Source organism: Danaus plexippus, chromosome 7, assembly GCF_018135715.1.
Source record: "Danaus plexippus chromosome 7, MEX_DaPlex, whole genome shotgun sequence".
Taxonomy (NCBI): Eukaryota; Metazoa; Arthropoda; class Insecta; order Lepidoptera; family Nymphalidae; genus Danaus; species Danaus plexippus.
This window is the reverse complement of record NC_083541.1, coordinates 5,479,681-5,503,231: the sequence shown is the minus strand read 5'-3', so window position 1 is coordinate 5,503,231 and position 23,551 is coordinate 5,479,681. Positions and strand designations below refer to the sequence as shown.

Genomic DNA, 23,551 nt, shown 5'->3' with positions numbered 1-23,551 from the left:
ATGTCAACATTCAACAGTCTTTGTTATTGCTCGATGTCACTAAACATTAAACAATAATAGGAACGCGAAAGAAATAAAATCTCGACATCTCTTGTCCCAGCAATTTTAAAACGAACAGTGAAAATTAAAACTATATAATATTACGAAGAATAATCGTTTAAAATGTTACGTACTAAAATTCATATAGCGTTAAGTGCTTTAGGAGCTGTTATAGGTTTGTCAGCATTTATATGTTTTTGCATAGTTTACGCAAACATCGAAGCCGGAATGTGGGCGTTATTATCCGGTAAGTAATGACGTTTGTAACAAGTTCAAGTCCAATTTTATCATCAGTATATATAATAACATAAACGAAAGAAATTACTAGATAGGCAATGATCCTTTTTTTTTTGTTTCAGCTATACATGCTTCCCTTAGTCTAATGATACATTGTCATTATTTAAAGGAAAGCTTACACGTCAACTTTTCTAGGAAAGCGCTTCAATATATAGGAGATTTTGGAATTATTGGTTTTGTGTCCGGCGCTGCATTGACACTGTTCTACCTGTTTCTAGAAATCTACTATAAGGCTGGTGAGTCATTATTCTTGATGCATATATACATATATAACAGTGTAAATGTAAATTGTATATGCATTTTTAGGCATTTGTACAATAATGTTTAGCATAGAAGATGTGCCTTTTATATAAAACTGAGTTCTTCATTTACTTATGAGGTGGTATTTGTTGGTTTTTCAGATGTTCTTCCAATACAAACAAGCATAATTATTCGGATGATATGGTCCTTCATGATGATGAAGTGGGGTCTCTTGCTTTATATATTCACTAAAAAGTATCTACGAACCTATAACGATCACCAGCTCTTCTCGGAAAATCCTAATATTGAAGAGACATAATTATGTTTAACCACCATTATATATTATTTGCCAGCAAGTGTGTTACTGTAGTGTTAGTTACATTATGAAATGCAATATTAATCTAGTTTGTTGAATAATAAATTTTAATTAATTGAAAAACATATTTTGGAACTGAGTATTTTAATGTTAACATAAATTATAGTAACCTCCTTGGTATTTTAATTTTAACTCTTTGATTTTAAAAGCCTCAATTCTATTTAAACGCATTAAAGTTATTTCTTACATTTACCCTACATATTATAAATTGTACTTGAACAATGGTTACTAGTTACTTTGCTTGCATTGTTACCTTATATAAAAATCTGTTAAATTTTGTAGACACCAGAGATAATAAATATAGGGGAGATTTAGTTGTATTTAGTTATTTAATGATTTGCGTTTATTTTTAAGATATTAAGTGTTAATTTATTTTCCTACATGATACAATTAATTTTATTTTATTTGAAAATATTGGTTATTAGACTGAGAATTGGTGTGGGTATTGAATATTAGCCCTTCTTTTTTTTTATAAATTAATGTTTTAGGAAAAGATTATTACTAAAATTTTTATTGTTTTGTAATGTGGTAGTTGAAGTCAGGGTAATGTGCTACGTCATCTTCCCCAGTTAATAAATATAATTATACTTTATATTATAATAATTATTGAAGTCATGATAAAAAATATAATATTGTTTATCATTTAAAACATCGTTTAACTTATTTTCTTATTAAGATGATATAAAAGAGTTTTTATATTATAATTGCGGTTTTATTTCAAGTTACTCTACTTACGAATAGCGTATTCAGCCATTGCAAATTTTTTTGTAGCACGTCAGGATGTAACTTATTATTGAAATTTAAAATTGAAGATTATGAAAAATAATTAGTAATCAACTAATCTAACGCCGGCACATCCCGTTAAAATTATTGGTAGCGCAAGGCCAAGCTTGGACGCATTCAGTTCTAACAACAACGCTCGCATCGTAAGACGTCAGCGGCGTGTGAAAGACGCGGGAAAATGTTCAGAAACTTTCTATGAAATACAATTGTCATGATATGTTGTTTAATATAATCTGTGTTTTATATTTATTTATATGAACGTGATTATAGATGTGGATTCCTTAATTTTGTAAGAAGAAGTGGTAAGTTATTGTTTTATTTTAGCATTAAAGGAAAAGCGTGAAATAAAATTTCAATACATTATGTTTCTTACGGTTAAAAACATTTTTTTTGGCATGATAACTAAAATCATAAAATCTTAATTTATAATTAAAATATATTAATATGTATATTTAAATTTCGACGCTGAAAGTTTAGCTGAAATTATGAAATGAAATTGTTTTTTTTTTTCAAAAGAAGGCTAATTTTAATGTTCTTAATACATTTAAAAAATATTCTATAGAGAATATACTTTTTCAAATATAAAAAAAAATCAAAAGTCTCTATTCTATTAAGTATATACTCATAATATATGATATTTAATCATAATACATGGATAAAATTGTAATTTCACAGTAATCCTGGTAAGAATTTGTTAATTCCAGTGTTCGTAATAAGTTACATCTAAATAAGGTACATAAGTTCGTTCCATCTATTTCGTCTAAGTGATTTTTATTATATTGTAATATAAATTAAAAACTTTAAATATTAAATCTCCAATGATTCAATTTCAACTTCCGTAATAGCATACAGCAATTGTTTGAAGTAATGAGTATTCGAACATCATGACATCTGTGCAATTAAGTTGGGAACCCTATTATCCAGAGTAACGGCTAGTGCGTTTGTTATCCAGCCAAGACTATATAGGAAGAGGAAGTGAACTTAACACTATAATGAATGTTTGAGTGAACATAAAATTGATACTGAATGAATATAAAGTATAGTATATGTTATTAATATTTATTATATAATCTGTAATACCAATAATTGACTGCCTATTTTAAAAGAACTTCTTGTAACATTCAATAACCCTTATTGTGTTTTCTTAATAAGTAAATTATACTTCCATGTTTTAAAACAATAATAACGATTGAAATTAACGCTAATTTTTCTTGAATAATTTTGATTATTAATCAGAAATATTTATGTTTCTCATAAAAAGCAATTATGTAGTGGTCCTCACCGTTTGCATAATGCCGGACTGAAGTAAACGTGTTATCATAACAAAAAAATAATTATTTAATTTACCGTAAACTCATAACTTATTCAAATAAAAAAAGGAAAAACATTATTTTTAATCTCTTGTTTATAATTAACGTTACCTCTTAAAGACAAAGAAGGAGCTAAAGGCGATAAGATACTTACTCATGTAACTTTTGAAATTTAATTTTCGTCGTTGCTGTGAGGGAAAGTAAAATCATTTTAATATTGTGTTACTTTAATTAGTTAAATTAATATCTTTATACTTTGCACGGTCTAAACATATGCATTAATATTTTTTCTTTGTATATTACTAATCTCATTATACCAGTGAACTTAATATATGTTTATTTGTAATTAAGTTGTCTGATTTTATTAAAATTTTCAAATTACATAATATAATATTATCTTTATTATTACGATGTTTATACCATCTATACTAATTGATTTTGTCGCTAGTATTTAAAAGTTGTGTTTTAAATATTTAATTTTCTTACTTGCACCAATGCAAAAGCATTGTAAATTAAGAAAATCTTTGAAAAATATATAAGAATTCATATTGGAAAATAAAATTAATAGATAATAAAACATCTTTAACGCTATTATTCTTCATTTTTCGGACATAGATTATGATTTGACCGTCTGTTAATGAACAAACGAAACTAAAAACTAGGTTTATTGTTTGGATGTTTCAAATATGGCCTTCATCCATGCAAAGACGAGCACAGTATATTCTGCCGGTGTCTGACTTAATTCAAAAAAATGATAGATGTCAATGAACACAAAAATGTCATATTAAGAGCCATGACGAAGGTCGACATTAGTTGGACACAAAACTCATAGTGAACTAAAATTGACTGATTGGACTTCACCTACCAATGTTAGAAGATAACAATCTGCAGATTACATAATTTTAGTTAGATTACTTGATTTTACCATTTTCTATGGAATTTTGAGAAACAACATAAATGCAGTTTTCTGGACTCCACTTAAAGTAAATAAACGTTGAAAGACGTCTATGAAAAAAAATCTTTGGACTTCTTTCATTTACATAAATATTTTTTTATTCTTCTAACTAAATGAAAGATATAGCACCTATTTTGTAGAGCAGCATTAAATTAAATGTGGTACAAAGAAAACTTCTGAACATTTCTTAACAATCAAGCATTGTACATTGATAAACTAATCTACTTGTTATATGGCTCTAAACGTGTTACGGCTTGCAATATCCGTTCTTTCAACTATTGTGCCCATCCCAATACTTACGACATCCAACTAACTAATGAATTTGTTACTTTATTTCTTGTAAATAAACAGTGACAGTGAGGTTAAAATATTGCCAAGTGAGAGTTTATTTATTAACACGTACAATTAACAGAAGTATTTGAAAAATGTAGACTCAGTTAAGGATGTCTAAAGTGAGTCTTATTGCTATGTATCTCTTCTTTCCTAATGCTATCGCAATCTCATCTAGATAAACTACGTTTCGTTGCTCTCGAAACACACTGCTCTTTATGTAATATATGTATAACCTTTACATAAAATTCACATTCGACATAATGTAGATGTTTGTCGGATGCAAACTTTTTTGCAACCTTTAAGAAGCGTTCAGTGGTTTTTGTTTAAAAAATAATTAAATACATCAGGGAATAAATTATTACTAAGTTTTATTACATAAAGGTATTATAACTAAATACACATATTTTTTGAAATTGTTATTAAATGTAAGTATTGATTTAAAACGCATTGTACTCATTTCTGTTATATTTTGTTGAGGGGAATTACACATTAAATTTGTAGCCACAGATTAAAGTTAGGTTTAATCTGTAATAAACTTTACATATTGGTTTTAAATATAATATTCGTCTAGTATTTAAGTTGCAACAAATGAGAAATTAAGACCATAAAAATAGTAACATAAGGTAAATTTTGATTTATCGACTGCATATTTATATCTAACCTAAATTTTTAACCGTCAAATTATGTTGATGGGAAGCTAATGACGTAAGGAAGTGTACACATTGAAAGGTTTGCATTAAAAATTCTTGTACAGACATGTATTGTATAAATAATTGATTTAGACACGTACCTATCTATACGAACTCTTTATGTGTATTATTAACGCTACCAAAATGTACCAATTTAAATATATATAATGTGTTTGCTAAATATTTACATACATTAGAGAAATCTGCTTAAACCGTCGTAATTGCTTCTTACAATAATGTGTTACGGTATTACTAAAGTACTCTGAAACGTTACAAAACGTTCCGTGTAATTGCATTTTTATTCCAAAAGTCTTAAGGAGGTCAGTTTATTGTCCTTCTGAAAACATTCTAATGATATGTTAATAAATGCACATTCTTGTAAGTTGTAACAGGGATTGCGAGTTTTTCAGTGACCTTCAGATTGTTTTATAACATCTATTTTCTCTTGTTTAGACACTTGTACAGTCTACACTAGTCTAGACATTCACATATAAGAATTTGATGGAAATAATGTAAAAAGATCAGCTAATATTAAATTACAGCATGTCTAATCGCTACTAAACCAAGTAACATGCACATTCCCCGAGAGCCTTCGACTTCCTCGTGTTTTATTACAGGAGAAAGTAGGGTCAACAACAATTTTATCTTTCATATCATATATATATATTTATCATTAATAAAACCTTCTTTACTTCAAAATACATGTCGAAACAGTTCAAAAACATGCAATACTATTTCTTAACGTATTAGGCACGTAGTCAGGAAACCTAAGTAAACTTTCACGTAATTTTAAAATCGATTTACTTTTACTTTTTGGTGCACATCTTGAATTTTAATCTAAACTTCGTAATTTTTAAATATAAAATAGTCTAATCTACATTTAGTTACACAATATAGAGTAACGAATTACATTATTTAAATTATACATTAGGGACTTTATTACTAAACATTATAAAAGATTAATATTATATAATTTAAAAATACTTGTCTATTTTACGAGTTTTTATTATTATCTTATCTTAAGGCATTACATATTCTGTCTGTTAACGCGTCTTAGACTCTTGAAATGTAAAATTTACACTTCAAATAAATATTCTATAGATATATGCTTAGTATACAAACTCTTTCCTATGTAACATATTATTTATTATCTGTTGTCCCTACGGCTGTACTCTCATCGTAAGTGCAATGACTGTAAGTAAATCTCATCGAAAGGAAATGCAAATTTTGCGATTGATGCGCTCTGATGATCGCTTTCATATGTTACGCAACTGTGATGGTGTAAATATTTCGAGCACATTCATAGAAGTTAATAAGTTAAATTGATATTAATAAAAATAGCTTATAGTTTTTATTTCGAAGTTAATTACAGGTTTCTGTGTAAGAAGTTTCAAAAGTTCATATTTCTTTGCATCACAGAGTAGGAAATACGTTCGGAATGCATGCAGGGCGCTGGCTGTATAACGGTGGCCTATTTACTTACGAGTTTACTGCCTTTAGAATGGGAGAATCTATTAGATCTCTAACTATTACTAATTATATATATAACACACAGGTTCATATAAATATTTCAGTACTAAATAGAAAATTTAAACTTAAATTTAAAATATTTTCAGTGATCAATTTGCTAAAACTAAGTTTTATATAAAATTATAGACTACTAACTCTTCGAAAAAAAAAAGCAACAGACTACATAATACTTTAACAAAAGCATTCTGTAACAAAATGTAAGTCTTCAATAGACAAGACTATGTATGTAGTCTCGACACACAATGTATGTACTCTATAAATACCATTACGGCAACTAAGAAACTATGAACTCAAGATTTATTTGCTCTTATCTAGTGCGTGCATCCAAACACTAAGTATAACTGGACCTGGGCTATAACGACGCTTTCCTAAACAAAGGGCACGACCACACTCATTGTGAAAGTTTGGATAAATCTAATTTTGATAATATATACATATATTTTCTTTACGTCATTCAATATTTAATCTGTCAAAGAGCAGACGATGTTCTTTTGAAATTGGAACATGAAAATGTAATTACATACCGTCCAACTTTTAGCACAGATATTTAAATGTTCTTCTCACTTCTGTATAACTATATTAGGAACTGTTTTATCCAAACCTTTTTGCTTCACTATTGAACACATTGAACTTCCTGGGAGGCGTTGAATGCGCTTGTGTTGGAACAATGCTGTTCAGGTTGATCGCACTTGAGAATTCTTAGACCTTGTACTTCCGCCATTTATCACGCGATAGGTTTATTGGCTCGATTTTAGATGTTTAATATCTGATTATATGTCCATTGTTTTTTTTAATTTGCTATTTGTACAATCTTAAAGTATATATCATGCTTTTATCGAAATAGGTTAAAGAAATAAAATATTATAATTTAATATATGTCTCTACATTGTTCATGTTTGTATAAACACAGTAATTTCGTTTTTGACAGTTTATCTAAATCGTATTCTTCTATTTAAGAAATAAGTGAGAATGTGTTGTGATTTTAGAGATTTGAAAGGAAAAAGATATGTACCAGTTTTTAGTAAAATAAACAACATTTAATTCCAGAAATTAATTAGTGGTTTTGATTTTAATTTTGATTGTTTTGGTAAATAAATTTTAACCGTAAAACATTGTCTGTGTTGAGGTGAATGACTCTTTTATTTACATCTTTGTCAAATGTTTATGAAACAGTCTATAGTTAAATATAAATTATTTGTTACTTCTAACAGAAGTTCGTGAATTTTATAATTAAAGTTTAATCTCATAACATCGAGGGCGTTCAACGGGAAATGTTGATATTAGTTTAAGGAGTTCAATTTATGAATTGCTTGTCCTGCTTTTAAAATTTCTTATTGATAGAATTATTAATAAAATAAAATTTATCACCCAATTATCGACTTCATTATAAAGGAATTCAGATTTAATCATTTAAATAAAGTTTTTATTATTTCCGTAGCTCAATGGTGTGTGTATTTTAAATTTAATCAAATTTTTATAGCCTAACAAACATCGCAATTTAAATTTACAGCAGACTTAATTATATTATTATTAAAGCTCTTATATCAATATGGATTTTTGTTTTTAGAATCGCGCTTTAAATTATTTGGTTGGACTTTTAAAATAATCTATTAATGTACTTAATGATATCAAGTTTCTCGCATGTACACATTTAAAGGAAACTAAGTGTTTTGGCTACTCGTTTTTTTTTTGTGAAGAATCCGAAAAACTTAATTCCTTTTACAATATTAGTTTCTACTTACGTAATTGTAAAGTAATGTCGGTAATAACACTCTTTGTCCTGCCTTTATTCATAACCTTTTCCTAGACTTAGACTTCGCTTGTTTAATTTTGCGCCTATGTAAGACTACATCATTGTATTTTATGCATGGTAACATTAGCCCTTAGGGTTATAAAAATCAAATGATTATACCCGGTGATAAAGTTTATCACGTTCATATTTATAATAAGTTTGCACGCGGTTTCAAGATTGTTTTTTTTTTGAAATTTTACGTGGAATATATATATTTTTTATTTAAAGTAGAAAAAGTTTGTTTTCATTAAAATGACACCGTTTTGACATGTAGATCTTTATAACCGTATAACTATTAATAATAACAAACGGTCTAAAATACAGGTCTTTTTTGACAAATCAGAGCATTTTTTTTTTGCAATTTATTGGGAATGTGTCGTTTTTTGATTAGATTCATGTTTTCGATTAGAATGAAAAAAAATAATCTTAAACAAGTTTCACTTCTGTGAAATTACTCATAATCTGTTAGAATTAATATTGTTGTTATAAACGAAATAATCAATACCTTTTTTAAAGCTCTGGTTTGCTTTAAAATCATTTTCCTCTGCCATTGTCGTGTATGAAAAGAATTAAAGCAAAAAAGGTAGTGCTTCTATAAGCTTACAGCGTCAAGTAACAGTTCGTTCCAATTATCTTAAATTTGGCTTAAAACATTAGACTTGCTCCAGCATAAGGTCGTTCACATTTATTTTAATCCCAGTTTTAGAGATTCAACAAAAATAACACTCGTCAACGAAAGTTTAACCGCACCGGTTAAACATTAACGATATTAAATTAAACGACATTAAAGTTAAAACTACCGTAATAATGTTGTTCGGAACCTAACGGAGTAACCTACTTCTAGATTACATCACGTCAACATTTCCAACGTAGTATTGACATTGAATTTATCTGTTGCGTCATAAAAGTTAAGACTTGTTGAACACAGTCGGTATTTCTTCGGCACTTCACGGTCAGATAACGGTGGAGTATAACCTAGTAAAGGGATCACGGAACTTTACCGCGTACTTTATTTCTTAGGTAATTTCGACGAAAATAAGCTTAGACGTAACAAGTTTTATTTTAAATGAAACTCCGTGGTTATTATTATTTTATATCTATATATTCCCGAAGTTTTCTTTGCGGCAACCATGATCAGATAAATGAGACGAAAGTGTCTTAACTTTAATGAAATATCTTTATTATGTAGTTATAAAATGATAAAAAAACGATTAGTATCTTAGATATTATTAATGATTTTATTAGTTTTGATTCAATAAAGTAACATTTCTTCTAAACCATCTCTTTTTTTAAACATTTGGTAGTAAATTATATGAATATAAATGTAAGAATGGCGTGTCTACAATACAAATTGCTATGATGTCAAGGATCACTGGATGTTTCTCACGAAACCAATACTACATATTAACCTTAATAAGATCTCATTATGTTTTGTAATAAATAATTAAATGTCATTAAAGTTGGGACAGATAATTAAACATAATAACTGTTATGAAATAGATTTCATACAAAAAAGGTTCTAATAGGAAAGATTAATAGGACATTGGATGTAAACATTAAACCGTTGAACTTTCACAATTCTTAAAGTCAAGGTTCTGTAGGTCATAGCACAGGGTCAAAAGGACATCACCATACCAATCCCGTGCTACATATACACACATTTAAAAATCAACTCTCCGTGGACATCCAAAAGACTTGAATCGCGTGTCATCTTTTAGTGTGTCTGTATGTTTGATACGTGCTGAGATTATGAAATTTTTTAATTATACGAAGTAGCGGGACCGCGGACCGCGGACCGCGTTTGATATACGTGAAAATAGGTTTTTTTTTTGTAAACATTATTTTGTACTTATTTATACATTATCAATGACAAATAAATGGCAAAAAAACGCAATCTTAAATAAATAATAGTAAAAAGAAGATCAAATGACGTCAAAATTGTTGTAAAAGCCTATCAAGTTCATATAAATTCATAATTTATTCAAGAATCCTCTCAAAACAAGTAAGAACCGTATGCCCTGGACATTCCCAGACGAGTTCTTGCTAATCGATAGTAGGGCAGTACTGCGGTAGAACAACATTATTAGCAAACCTCTTACAGTTACACGACGAGGATATGAGAATAATTTGCACTGATTAAAACACACCAAGTGGACTACTTTGCTTTTATTATATTTAAAACACGCCACTAATTGGTTTAACTTAAAATCTAACATATTATATATATATAGATTATCAGCAGTTGCAATTTTTTGTGATAATTAAAGTATTAACTGTATTTTAATAACAATGATTTTATAGTAATGGAAGGTTAAGTTTCGCTTCGTCTCGCACCGCTGGTAATGTTACGTACGACAAAAAGAAACGATGTTTTTTTTTGCTAACGGTTACCACTGTTATGTTTTACGAATTCGTACGAGTTGGTATTCGTCTTTGATTTTAATAAATAAATTACAGCTGGCAATTATTTCTTGTTTGGAATCGTCTTGTTTTTGGAATGATAAATAAAATGATGCATTAAGTATACTCGAAGATGATAGATTGATAAATGTTTGTCTTAAGTCTGCGAGTTGTTAGATAAGAAAAGTCATGAGCGAAAGCGTTCCGTGAGATTCACATATCTGGTTACATAAGACATTCTAAATGTTTGTTTGTTGGAAAATTATTTATATTAACATAAACAAATAGTTTTTGTTTGAAGATTCCTACATTTTTTTACATACCTTGGAATTTTTTTATGACAATTTAATTTCATAACTCGGATATTATAATTATTCTACAAATAATATATTCGTTAATTTTAAATAATTCTTATTTATTTCTAGGCTTTAATTGATAAGATTTTATTATGTTTTAATGAACGTTGATTAAGAAAACTATTAATTACTTTAACGATATATTTCTATATTGATATTAAGGATCCTTGTTACGTATTAACAATTTAAACACTTCATGTCTGTCACAAGTGACTCGTTACAGCATCCCGTATGGGGAGAAAGTATGTTCTTGTAACAAAGAGGATTCATTTAGATTAAAACTGATAAATAAAAGAGTTCTGTGTTTATATTCACATATTATTATTTAAGATATAAATTAAGTTACCTGGTATATTTGAATTTTAATGATTTTTCATACCGTTTATTCATTACTTATTTAATTAACTTTATTCTGTTAGAATATTATTAATTTATATGTAGCTGTTATTTTATATTTAAACTTTAAAAAGCGTTATAGAAAAACCCTTTATTTAATACATTATAAAGAGTTGTAATTTAAGTTGCATGTCAATAGTAAATGGGAAGTACCTCAATGGAATCATTACATAATGTCTCCCTCGTGATTATGATGACTTTATTACGATAGGTTGAATAAGCAGGTATGACCTCTGCAATAACATAGTTGTCTTAAAGCCTTAATTTATTATATTATAAAATTATTAATTTTTCGTATATGTATATACATAAAAAATAAATTTATAATGAATTTATCAAACCTGTATATGGATAATATATTTAAAATTAAGGTTTAATTTACGTCATGATACTTTTTGGTTTGTAATATTTACATAAGTATTTATTACGTTTTTTCTTGTATTATATAATAAATAGGTACAGGAAATATTAAGAAAAAAAATGATCCATACTGTATTGAGACATTCAGTTGTTATTTTTTGTTCAAATCGTTGGAATTGTCGATGGTAAAAACATCGTCCGTGACGAACCCGCGGTGGTATTTGATATCAGCTGGCTTATTCCAAGTTTCTCTTCAGTCTTCACAGCATACGAAGAGTCCCCCGTTTTTCATTCAATAAACCCACGTTAATGCTATGTGCGAAGATTTATGTCTGAAAAACTGTTAACTTTACGTATGTAGTGTCACGATGGAAACTTAGAATAAGGACACTGATGTGAGATTGATGATGGCAGATGAAATGATGACAGGCTGTACCATGATTAGCGTCGTTTGTATGTCTGTACGCACTTTCTTCACAAACGAAATAAATTGACGTCGTTATATTTTGGTTTCAAATGATCACAATATATATTTATTTTGAATTTTTCTATTTTGTATAGCAAACAATAATATGGTAGAGAGATTATTTGAAGAAAGGTTTTAACAAACTTTATATTTTGTAAAGCTTGCGATTATCAGAATTTATTAATTAGTATGTATTATATTATTGGGTTTTTCGTTTGTATGTTTCTTCTTATATTACCGTTAGGATCTATAATTGACAACAATATTTTCCTATTTTAAGTTAACAGGAAGTGATTACCATATGACAAAAAGACTGCCTACTACACGTTACTACATTTGTATATTTTATTTTTAATAACTTTTGTAAATCATGTAGTTTTGAATAAATAACAGATAATAATAATTCTATTTCATTAATTAAACTTACCTGTTATCGCCATGATTAAAAAACCTCTGATAAAGTTCAGTTATTTGAAGTAGAAGAATAAAATTTCAATGAATTATTTCATGTTTTTTTCCTCCTTTATTATTCAATGTAAATATTCCGTTATATTTACGAGAAAATACATTTCTCATGTCTCTGTATAACTATCCCACAGTTGTATTACAAAGTAACGGAGAAGTCGGAGTATACTGTTAGAAACACATTTAATAGGTAAGGGTTAGTGGGATAATGCCATAATGTCTACACAACATTGGATTTTGCTTTAAACTAATATAAAACTATAATATGATACGTAGTTTTTTCTTTTGTTTTAGTGGAAACTGATACATATTTTTTTAGTGTTTCGAAATAACAAATGACTATCAAGGTTAAAGAAGTTGGTACGTAAGTAATACGCTGTCATCTGTAACTTAATATAATATAGTTGCCAATATGACATAAATCATAAATAATTTAGAAAAAACTTATTACATTTCATCCAAGGATAATTACTATTCAATAGGTAGAGCCGAACAGTGGTTAAGGGCCATAATTAATTATTAAAAGTTCTATAGTATTTAGTAGAATAGAAATGTCATTATGTTTGATATTTTGTGACAATACAACCGTTCAGAAATCCTCGTGATTTGACGTATTACGTATGTGTTTGTGTAGAAGTCATAATAGGCGTGTGTATTATTTATTTTTATTAAGTTATTGTATTTGTAATACATTTTATACAAAAAATATTTTATGCACTTCTTCATATAAACATTGACAGTGTTAAATTTCAGGTAGGGTAATTTATCTTAAAAGGGGTAGAAAGTTTTCACTTTATATATTAATACAGAGTACAATTTAATTTTCTTAAATAGGACTTATGGATACACGTAAAAGAAATCCTATCCAAGATTACGATATCATTAAATATATAATGCAATAAAAAAAAATTGTTAATTGCAGAGAGAAAAAAAAAATGTAAATCAATTTGTTTGTTTTGTGTAACGTCATTCTCATAAACACAAAAAGGTGAAACTCATTGATTGTTACCAGTTCAGAGGAAACTCGTACAATGGTCGTGTGAACTTATCACAATAGATACAGTTCTTAACATCTGTTCCCCTAGCACGAGTTGGCATCGACAGACTAACGGACAGTTTCGAGTCATTGCGTTTACCTACGGTTTATAAAAGACGGACTAGCAGCAGCCTGTATTTAGTTGAACGTTAAACATGTCCAAATATGGAAATTGTGGACTATATTTTGTTCTTCGTGAATATTTTTTTATATAAATATTTTTCGTTTTGTCCCTCAGTGTGTCGGTTTGTTGGGTTTATAATTTTTATTAACTTTCAATTACGAACATTAATAATTATATAGTAATTTTATGAAATAGATGATTATTATGAGAAATAAAATTAACATTGATGTAAGTATCCTCCAGCGAGCAAGCCCTGGCTGTCGTGAATAATGAAGTGAAAAGTCGAGGATTTCTGAATATTAATAGTCAATTATTAATAGGTTTTTTGCTTTGGTAGTGGTAATAATAGTGATATAAATGAGCACCTATTGATTATTTATTAGTTTCTTGTAATATTTGATATGCTATTGCATAAATATTTTAAACAGCGACATTTGTAAAATAATAATTATGACATGTTTACAGATTACACACGATCACGTTAACGAAAATTTTATTTGGCTAATTTAAAATAAGGGTCGAATTATTAAAAATATATATATATATATATATTTATATTTTTGTATTTACATTATTATAAGTTCCAACAAATAGATGTACTATTTACTTTAATTTAGTTATTCATAGGTCTCAGTATGGCAGTGGACTGCCAGGACGATTTAATTCTTTACAGATAACAGGGCCATGTCTGTTGGCCCCAGAACTGTAGGAAATTGTACCAGACCCTGTAGTCGGCAAAACTCCTTCTAAACTGACAGAACCCAAGAAAGGGAGCTCTCCTCCAACAGCTAACAGTCCTTTTATTACATTCTCTGATAGTATTGAAACTCCAATAGGTCCATTTGAAGAACTGGTAACGATCAAAGCATCAGTGGGAAAATCAGATGGCAGGGCGATCTCGCTATAAGCTCCGTATGGCGCACCATAAACTGGTACATCATAAGAGTATTGACAAGCCCTAGGTACTTTAAGAAGTGGCGTCGAAGAACCAGCGACATTTGTATTTGCTTCCCTCCAAGCTAAGAATGTCCTAGCCCAGGGAGCAATTCTATCATATGACGGATCTAAACCCCGAATATGTCCTGTAATAAATATTTATTACATGGTAATAAAAAAGGGACGTGACAGTTAATCGTTGAAAAGTTTTAATAGCTAAAAAAATATATATTAATTTAATAAATTTCGTATAATATAAAGCTATAAAGAAATTAAGGAACATGAATTTGGATAAAAATTATATATATATTTTTAAATTGTCAATGGTTCAAGATTGCTGTCACCTCTTTACAAATAAATGTTATTAAATTAATTCCATAATATTCATAAATTTATTTTATTAGATATTAAATAAAGCATGAAATCTTAAAACAAGCTAAAACTCTGAACAAAATACCTGGATTAAAAGCGCCGCAGCGCAGAAAAAGAGGGTAGTTTTGGCTGCCATTGGTGCTGTTGTTTTAGACTACAGTCAATTAATGTTCTGAGTAAATCAGTTATTGGGCTTTATAAATGGAAAAACTTATCGAATTAGTTTCCGTAATTTCGAAATATGTTTTATTCTCAGAAGTCGATTCAATACGGCCGCGTGTATTTGAAAGTTCAATCGGAAATTGATAACACATAAGAAATAAAAAACTCGTCAAAAAAGTTATATATTCGAAAAACAAAACTATTATACTATAGTCTATTGTGTGTGAACACACAATGGACAAACCAGGTCACTACGTTCGGTTTGATAAACCACAAATCCTCGCTCGGGAAGACAAGTATATACCGAGGTTAATCCGCGAGGCTATTGAAATTAAAAAACATCCTAATTTCAATAGAGAAGATGGCTGGAATCTATCAAACACCTGGGACCCCTTCTTAAAAATATAAAATCCCATGTTCGTAACCACACCGCAGGACCTCGAGACACGGTAAGCGCATTCTGCCGCTATCCAGAGCGGTACGCCAGAAAATTAAGAAATCGTTGGCGGTAGATGATAAATAACAGGACCAACTGACAGACATTCACATCTCGTCTGCCCGTGATCACGGTGGCTGAAAAGTAACCGAAACGTCGGGAGTATGTAGTTTTTTACAAAAATAAATCACGCTTAGTTTATCCGAAAAATATTAGTTTCATTTAAATGAATAAAACTCGCGAAAATCTTACATCTCATTATTATATTATAGTCGCGTCTTTTTCCTAATTTTTTTCCATGCAGTAAGAGTTAGTTCAGAAAATTAATTACATATTAATTTTTTTATTATACACATAATAACATATCAATATAAAATGTTTGACTTAGATATAAATTATCTTCTCAGTATTAGGAAAACAAACTTAATCGTTTCACCGTACGAGATTATTTTTATTCAAAAATAATAAAATCACGTACCAAATATATGATGAAACTTTTTAATATAAACACGTAATTATTATATGTAGGTCAAATTACAACCTCTTTTGAGTTTGATAAAACCTTATTTTACTTGACATAAAAATTTTAAGGTGTATTTAGATTAACGTGAGGGTTGCATTTTTAGATCTCTTGAGATATTCTTATAACTAAAAGTATATATATTTGTTAGCTTAAATGAACCATCTCTGCAGGAAGACAATTTATTATTTACAGCCAACGTACTTAGAAAAAAAAAAACGCTTAATGTTACAAACTAAAACAAAACATTAATGTTAGCATACATTAAAATAATTTTCACAATCTGAAATAATTTCAAATAATAGCCGTACATGCCTACTAACATTTTTTGTATCGTATCACGATGAGTACAAAAAATGAATGGTCATTTATGAAGGCGTTGTTCCGAATAATAGAAAATACGTAACAACCTCTAATAGTAGGACAACTTGAAATTGGTAATTACTGTACAAAATTAGATGGCATTGAACTTGCGTAAGTAATAATACAGCGGGAATTGAAAAATTATGAATGCTATTATACGATACTATTACATACAGCTTTATGGCATTTTATTACTGAGATGGTGTGACTTTTGTGTTCCCATGCTCATAGTTGATATAAATGCATACTATTATAATTTATATTATATAATTAACACAAACGAAAGTTCACGTAATATGTTTTGTTTTTATTCATAAATGGCAATCTTATTATAACCTCAAAAATTCAAACGTCAAATAGACTTACGGACATCTGTAAAAATTTTACAATTTTCATTTTTAATAAGCACTAATTATAAAAAAAAACGTTCGCTTTCCTAAACGTGTATTGTCTTAACTCTAATGAAACAAAACCTGTAACTTTCGCTTTTGTTTTAAAAACTCACAATGAATCATACATTAATTATGTAGGTTATCATTCTTTGTATCGACTTCAATATTATTCGGATTAGATTCTTATCGATTAAACGTACTTTCTCTAATGAATGGTAGGGTCCGTATAACGGAAGCGTCCGTTATTTCTAAAACTGTACCGAGATCGTACACTTTAAAGTCATTGCGGCCTAGAAAACACGTTAATACATCTACCTACAGTAAATATTGAATGAGAAACGTATGACAATGACATTATTAAGTCAGTTCCTAACTGTGTCTTCATTAATTATATCCCTTTATTTTAAAAGAAAGAGACACTGTAATGATCATGCGAAACAATTAGATAAATTGATTTTACAAATTATGAACTAGTGCTACTCTAGAAATAGCCAAACCATATAACTTTTAAAGACGATTTAAAAAACAACGGTAACGTCCTTGGAACACTGAATTTGCTATAGAATTTCAAAATGAATATATTTTAAAGATAATATTGCATTGGTGACAACTCTCGTTGATATTTTAATTATAAAAGGATATCTAAAATAAGTTTTATTTATGAAACCTGGTTTTTTAATTGAGATCTCTCTTATCTTCGGACATATTGACAAAGGAATCTGTATTCTTCGTCTTCAAACCCTACATGGACGAATCTCACGAACGACAGTATTCATTATTTAGTAACATACTTTTATTTTTCATTATCTATGGTTAATAATAAATTTACCTGTAGTATCAAATGTAAACAAATTAGTGTCTCAATTATAGTAAAGGAAAACAATAAAAAAAATATTTTAAACTATAACAGTTAATATGTGGCTTTCATTCTTGCTAAAAGGCGTACCTACCATATTCTGCCAATGTCACGTATATTGAGATTACTCATTTTAAAGTGACTTTTACATGAATGATTGTCAAATTTTTAAACATTAAAAATACTTTTATTCGTTACTTAAATATACTTTCACCTAACGTTAAAGAAAGCCTACAATGCTGTTATAAATTAAAAAAAAAGCTTTTAACTTTTTATAACAAACCATAAACCGTAAAAAGATTTAATACGTAAGAGGAAGACTTTATCATCCGATGTTTTATTAGCGTTAAATTATAGGAGTTGAGTTTTAATGTGAATATTTTTAGTTCATTGCTAGTATTTTACTACAGTAAATACTTTAATCTAGACTACATAAAATTGTGGTAAATTGCTTTCATTTCCGCCGCTTTGACCGCAGACTTGACCGCACTGTCTTTGATCTATAGTTATTAGTCTTCGAAGACAAATGTTTATTATAATGAAATTCTAGATCCGCAATAAAACGATAAGATTTACGCAAAAAACTAGTGTACCTAGAATGAGTTTGTATTGACAGTCAAGTGTTGCCAGTTTTAGGTTATAATAAATTCTGGTATTTTTCGGAACTATTATTTATACATGGTCTCATATCTATCTATCATTCCTTTCCTTGGAATGAATTTTAATGTGTGTTGTAAATATATTAAAATACCACCTTTTTAAAATCTAATCACGTACGTATTATTTACATAGAGGAGTAAATAATGACGTTTTACCTACTCAAAACTTGGGATGTAATATTATTTAGATGATAGATTTTAGTATAAGCAGGAATTACTCATAATAATAATTAAAAAAAAAACAGATTCAGATAGTATACATACTATAATTATCAAAAGATATCTCAAAACTATATAAGTCTCGTTATTTTTTCATATTGCAATTATTGTTGGTTTGATTATTATATTTTACACAGATCCATCATCACAATAACTACTTGTCTTTTAGTAAGCGAATCTAATCATGTTTGTAAATGTTCTGTAACCTTGCTACGAGTATGGATCGTCTCACTTAAGACGAGCCATTCTTGTTCTTTATTCAAAAAACTTCTTACATAAAGGTATCAATATAAGAATAACTGACAACGTCTCGTATGTTGTGTGGCGACGGAAACTAGTGGTAGGAGTAGGTACTTATGAACGTCATTAAAACGATAAAAGACATATAAAAACAATGTTTAAGGTGCTTATGATTATTTTACTATCCTCCCTGTTTTTGATAATCTGATAACATAAGAGGATTTAATAATGCCTTTTAAAACTTAAATAAATTTAATTTAAAGAAGGTACGCCTAACAATGGAACAATTTTTCTGAATAATAGCTACCAAACGCTGTATGAAAAACTTTTCTTTATAATAATCGTTGCAAACATAAGACAATGGGGAATAGTTATATTAAAACATGAATTTGTTTCCAGGGGACGTCAACATGTGGCGTGTAATCCTGCTGACGGTACTCCTGTGTGGAGTACATAGTCATCCTAATAAGGTCCGCGATGTGACGACATCGTGTGACAAAGGCTCAATCACTATTAATATAGACATGGAGAAGCCATTCAAGGGTGTAGTTTTCAGTAAGGACTTCTCAAGAGAATGTCGGATTTTAGGTACGTTTATTTTATATCTTTTAATAACATGAGGATTTTGCTTTTAAATAGCAACAGGAATGTACATAATAAATATGGAGACTCGAATAATGAGATACTATAATTTAATATCAAATTGAAAACATTTACAATTATTCTAAATGATCCTATATAATTTTGTTAGGTTCCTATTGGCTTCATTAATAGATTTCTTGGTCTTCAGGTCAAATGCAGACGAATGTTTCATTGCATTTGCCTTCAAACACGTGCGGAGTAAGGACATCAATACAGAACAACACGACAAAGAGATACGATGAACTAAATCTGTACTACACGGTGGAGTTAGTGGTTCAAATGGATAAGATGCTTCAACAGTCATCAGACCAGGAGATAATTGTTAGGTAAGGACAGTGAAAGTGGAAATCCAACTACCAGAGGATCAAAAACCCTGTTAAATTTATAGTCCAAATATAAAGTCAACTATTATCACTTTTTTGTTGGCACTATTAAATCTCCTCTCACTTACACGCGATGGACCCGGCACCCGTACGGTGAATCCATGGAATGCTAAGAGGTTTCGTCTCTTAGTATTTAATGATGCAATATATCTATTATTTGCTAAAAGATTTTGAAAGGCGCGTCATGGTAAAATTTAAATAATTCTTTTATCATATTGATGAGTTTATATTTTTATAAGTTTATTTCTTAATTTATAATTACACGTAACTTTATGTACTCAATAATATAAAGGTTATTCCTTCATTTATATATGTTAGATAAGATAAATATGTGGCTGAATAGAGTTGTACCAATGTTATTTATATTAAATATGAGAAAAATAAATACTGTTATAATCTCTTTCTAAAGCAGCAGGGAACGTTACAATGTATCAAATAAATTGATAAAATTACTCACAGAGATACGTATCTCACAAGTAACTAGTAAGATTTAATAAAAAGTATCTCGTACACAGGTGTAAATTGCAACCTCGTGCGGTGCGGATAAACAGCTCAGCGCTTGAAGGCGTCATTAAATCTAGACTGCGAGAAATTACCGGCCATGAAGGGAAACGGATGAGGTAGTTTGAGCTTATTACAGGATCACAAACACTACATACTTACATCCATAGCTTCGATGAGAATCAGAATTAGCTTAAAACTATCACATAACGGAATCTTAGCCGACTTCTATAAAGGAGGTTCCTAATTTTGCGTATATATTTTAGTGTTTCATTATGTATAAAATAAAACTAATATCTTTCGAATTTACTTATCGTTTTTAATTATTTTAACTATATATTCCCGAAGTTTCGGTTGCTTCGTGACAACCGTGATCAAGAGCAGACGATATGAGATTTAGTGATGCAAAGTAACTGTCACGTTAGTTAAAATATTTAAAACCGCGTAGTTAATTCGTAAAATATCAATTTAATTTCAAGGAATACTCGCAAAGATATTAGATCTGATCATTGTGTATAAATTTGGATGATACTTAAGATTTAAATGTGGTTATAGTTTAAAATATAACTTCCAGAACTGGACGGAATAGAAAGGGTTGGGATAGGATGGTTGAGGTGGAACAGCAAGAGCTGTTAGAAGCAGCTCGAGCCTGGATGCAGCTGGCGCCAGACACGGTGGAGGTCGGACAACCCACGGAGCTCATGATACACTGTACACTACCAGGTAGATTAGTGAACTCAAATAGGCCTGTCAATACAATTTAAGACAAAATGTTTGATATTTTAACATGCAAATATACACGAGATGGAGATGGTGCTAATGATATCTGACTTGGTACTTATATTATTTGGAAAGCTTCATCTTTGTAACACCTAAGACAAAACCAATTTTTTTCAGGACGTTACTATGTTAGATGTAATATAATTTTAAACGCGTTAAGAAATTCGGTTATTTTTTGTTGTTGTGGTCTTATTTGGTGGTACTTTAAAATGAAATATTAAATATAAAATTAGAGTAATGAATAAGAAATTTTTAGTGTATACGGACTATGGAGCGGATATATTGTCGATGGGTCAATCTTATATAAAGACTGAAATATAAAATACAAAGAAATGTGAATATAAGAGGATGCATGTAATTATGTTCCCCAATATTCTCGCTTTTTGGACAATATTCCAATAAAGTTAGGAAATTAGTAAAATGTACATTCATATCTACAAATGAAAATTAGCAAAAAACACACCGAAAGACAAATATTTTCATGACATTTTATATCAGGGTGTAATAAAATCAACAAAAAAATATATCAATATATATATATGATTGCAGTGGGCGTCGGTCTCCGTGTAACAAACTGCATAGCGCACGATGGTTTAGGAGAGGCCTCGCAGAAGTTACTCGACGAAGCTGGCTGTCCCATCGACGAAACTATATTCAACTCCCCAACTGTGCATCAACACAGACGAGATGAGATAGACTTTACCGACAACGAACAGAGCCTAGAGAACTCGAGGGTAGCGAGTACTGACTCTGTCATCAAAAATATGATGACCTTCCAACACGCTGTGACCACGTTCGCAGCGTTCAAGTTTCCCGACAGGGCGAAACTACATCTCTCCTGCGGCATAGAACTCTGTAAGGGCGTCTGCCCCAAGGTCGATTGTAAGGCCCTTCAAAAACCCCAACAGACCAAAGACGGGCTGGTGAGGAAGGCCCGTCTGGATAAGGACGCTAAGGGTGTGGTGATAGAAAGACTAGAAGTCTACAATAGTATAGAAGTCCTGGCACCGAACATAGAACTAGAAGACGAAGCTTCTATAAGAGGTATACATATATATGTCATAATTATCCTTTCACCATGATTCCTCTCAGAAATTCTTTTAACTTTTAAATCCCTAAGTATTTACTTATATCGCAACAAGCCAACAAACAAAATATAAACTTATATATATTAAAACTTGCTTTACAGGTTCCAGAAGGGTAGAAGAAGAAGATGGGCTGAAAGGTTTTTCCCCCGGAGACAAAACGATATGCCTCTCTCCTGGGAAAATGGCCTTAGCCTTTTGTATACTTGGCATCATTTTCCTATGCGCTATTGCTGTAGCTTTTGCGTCCTTAGTGCGAGCGAGACGGAGAACACCTCGAGAGCCGGTGAATACGTCTCTCTCTTTCTACACCGGTAGCAAGAGTCTCTTTTCTTCTAGTGGCAGCAGTAGTTCCGGTTTAAGTGGCAGCAAGCTTCTTCTAACCGATAGTCCATATTTAGACCACCATTCGTCTTCCAGCAATAATTGGCCATATGCTCGGGCATTTTAATGACTAGATATACATACTCTCTTATATATCGGCTTCAATTAAATTAAGAATGCTATAAATATAAATAAACTGCTCTCTGTCGTATAAAATGGTAATCGTCCGATTATATTGTGAGATATTCGAATAAATAGATAATAAAGAATTTATGCACATTAGAACACAGATAATAAATATGAAATACAAGTGTGTTGATGTTTCGCTAATTCAATACGTTTTATTAATAATTTTTGACACATGTCATATTGAGGAGGTGCTTCTGTTTCATAGTAAGTTTATCTTAAATTCAACAATTTATTTGTTGTATCAAAAACGTCACATAAGCACTTCCTCGACACTTAGTTTTAATTTATTTAGAAAAAATTAGTAGCCCAGTATGTGATAATATATAAAAACATTTTCTAATTTTATACTTTTATGTACTTGATAAAATATAATGTTTAAGATGAAATACATATATGATTAAAAGGCGATATTTTTTATTTTTTTACAATACGGTACACTTATAATTCCATAGCCCACTCCAGGTAATCAGAATAAAAACTACGTTGTATGCTAAACATTATATATCTATACAACAAAGCAATATATATCCGGCTTAGAAAATGTA

At 29.7% G+C, this 23,551-nt stretch overlaps 2 protein-coding genes across 2 annotated transcripts; both read left to right on the top strand.

Moving 5' to 3' along the window:
- LOC116770578 (heme transporter hrg1-A-like) lies at positions 1–1,656 on the top strand. Its single transcript, XM_032662113.2, has 3 exons — positions 1–286; positions 399–572; positions 738–1,656. The coding sequence occupies exons 1-3, from the start codon at positions 163–165 to the stop codon at positions 893–895; spliced, it is 456 nt and encodes a 151-aa protein (XP_032518004.2). The 5' UTR covers positions 1–162; the 3' UTR covers positions 896–1,656.
- A 187-nt stretch (positions 1,657–1,843) lies between these two features.
- LOC116770789 (uncharacterized) lies at positions 1,844–23,414 on the top strand. The gene is made up of 7 exons (XM_061520943.1): positions 1,844–2,037; positions 19,502–19,690; positions 19,893–20,070; positions 20,643–20,747; positions 21,203–21,351; positions 21,958–22,452; positions 22,598–23,414. The coding sequence occupies exons 2-7, from the start codon at positions 19,513–19,515 to the stop codon at positions 22,942–22,944; spliced, it is 1,452 nt and encodes a 483-aa protein (XP_061376927.1). The 5' UTR covers positions 1,844–2,037; positions 19,502–19,512; the 3' UTR covers positions 22,945–23,414.
- The last annotated feature ends 137 nt before the right edge of the window (positions 23,415–23,551 follow it).

Bases quoted from the DNA above. Each gene is read 5' to 3' on its own strand.
- LOC116770789 (XM_061520943.1), top strand. From the start codon at position 19,513: ATGTGGCGTGTAATCCTGCTGACGGTACTCCTGTGTGGAGTACATAGT. The intron at 19,691-19,892 runs GTACGTTTATTT...CTTGGTCTTCAG, and splicing joins AAGAGAATGTCGGATTTTAG to GTCAAATGCAGACGAATGTT. The intron at 20,748-21,202 runs GTAGTTTGAGCT...TATAACTTCCAG, and splicing joins CATGAAGGGAAACGGATGAG to AACTGGACGGAATAGAAAGG.
- LOC116770578 (XM_032662113.2), top strand. From the start codon at position 163: ATGTTACGTACTAAAATTCATATAGCGTTAAGTGCTTTAGGAGCTGTT. The intron at 287-398 runs GTAAGTAATGAC...TTTTTGTTTCAG, and splicing joins AATGTGGGCGTTATTATCCG to CTATACATGCTTCCCTTAGT. The intron at 573-737 runs GTGAGTCATTAT...TTGGTTTTTCAG, and splicing joins AGAAATCTACTATAAGGCTG to ATGTTCTTCCAATACAAACA.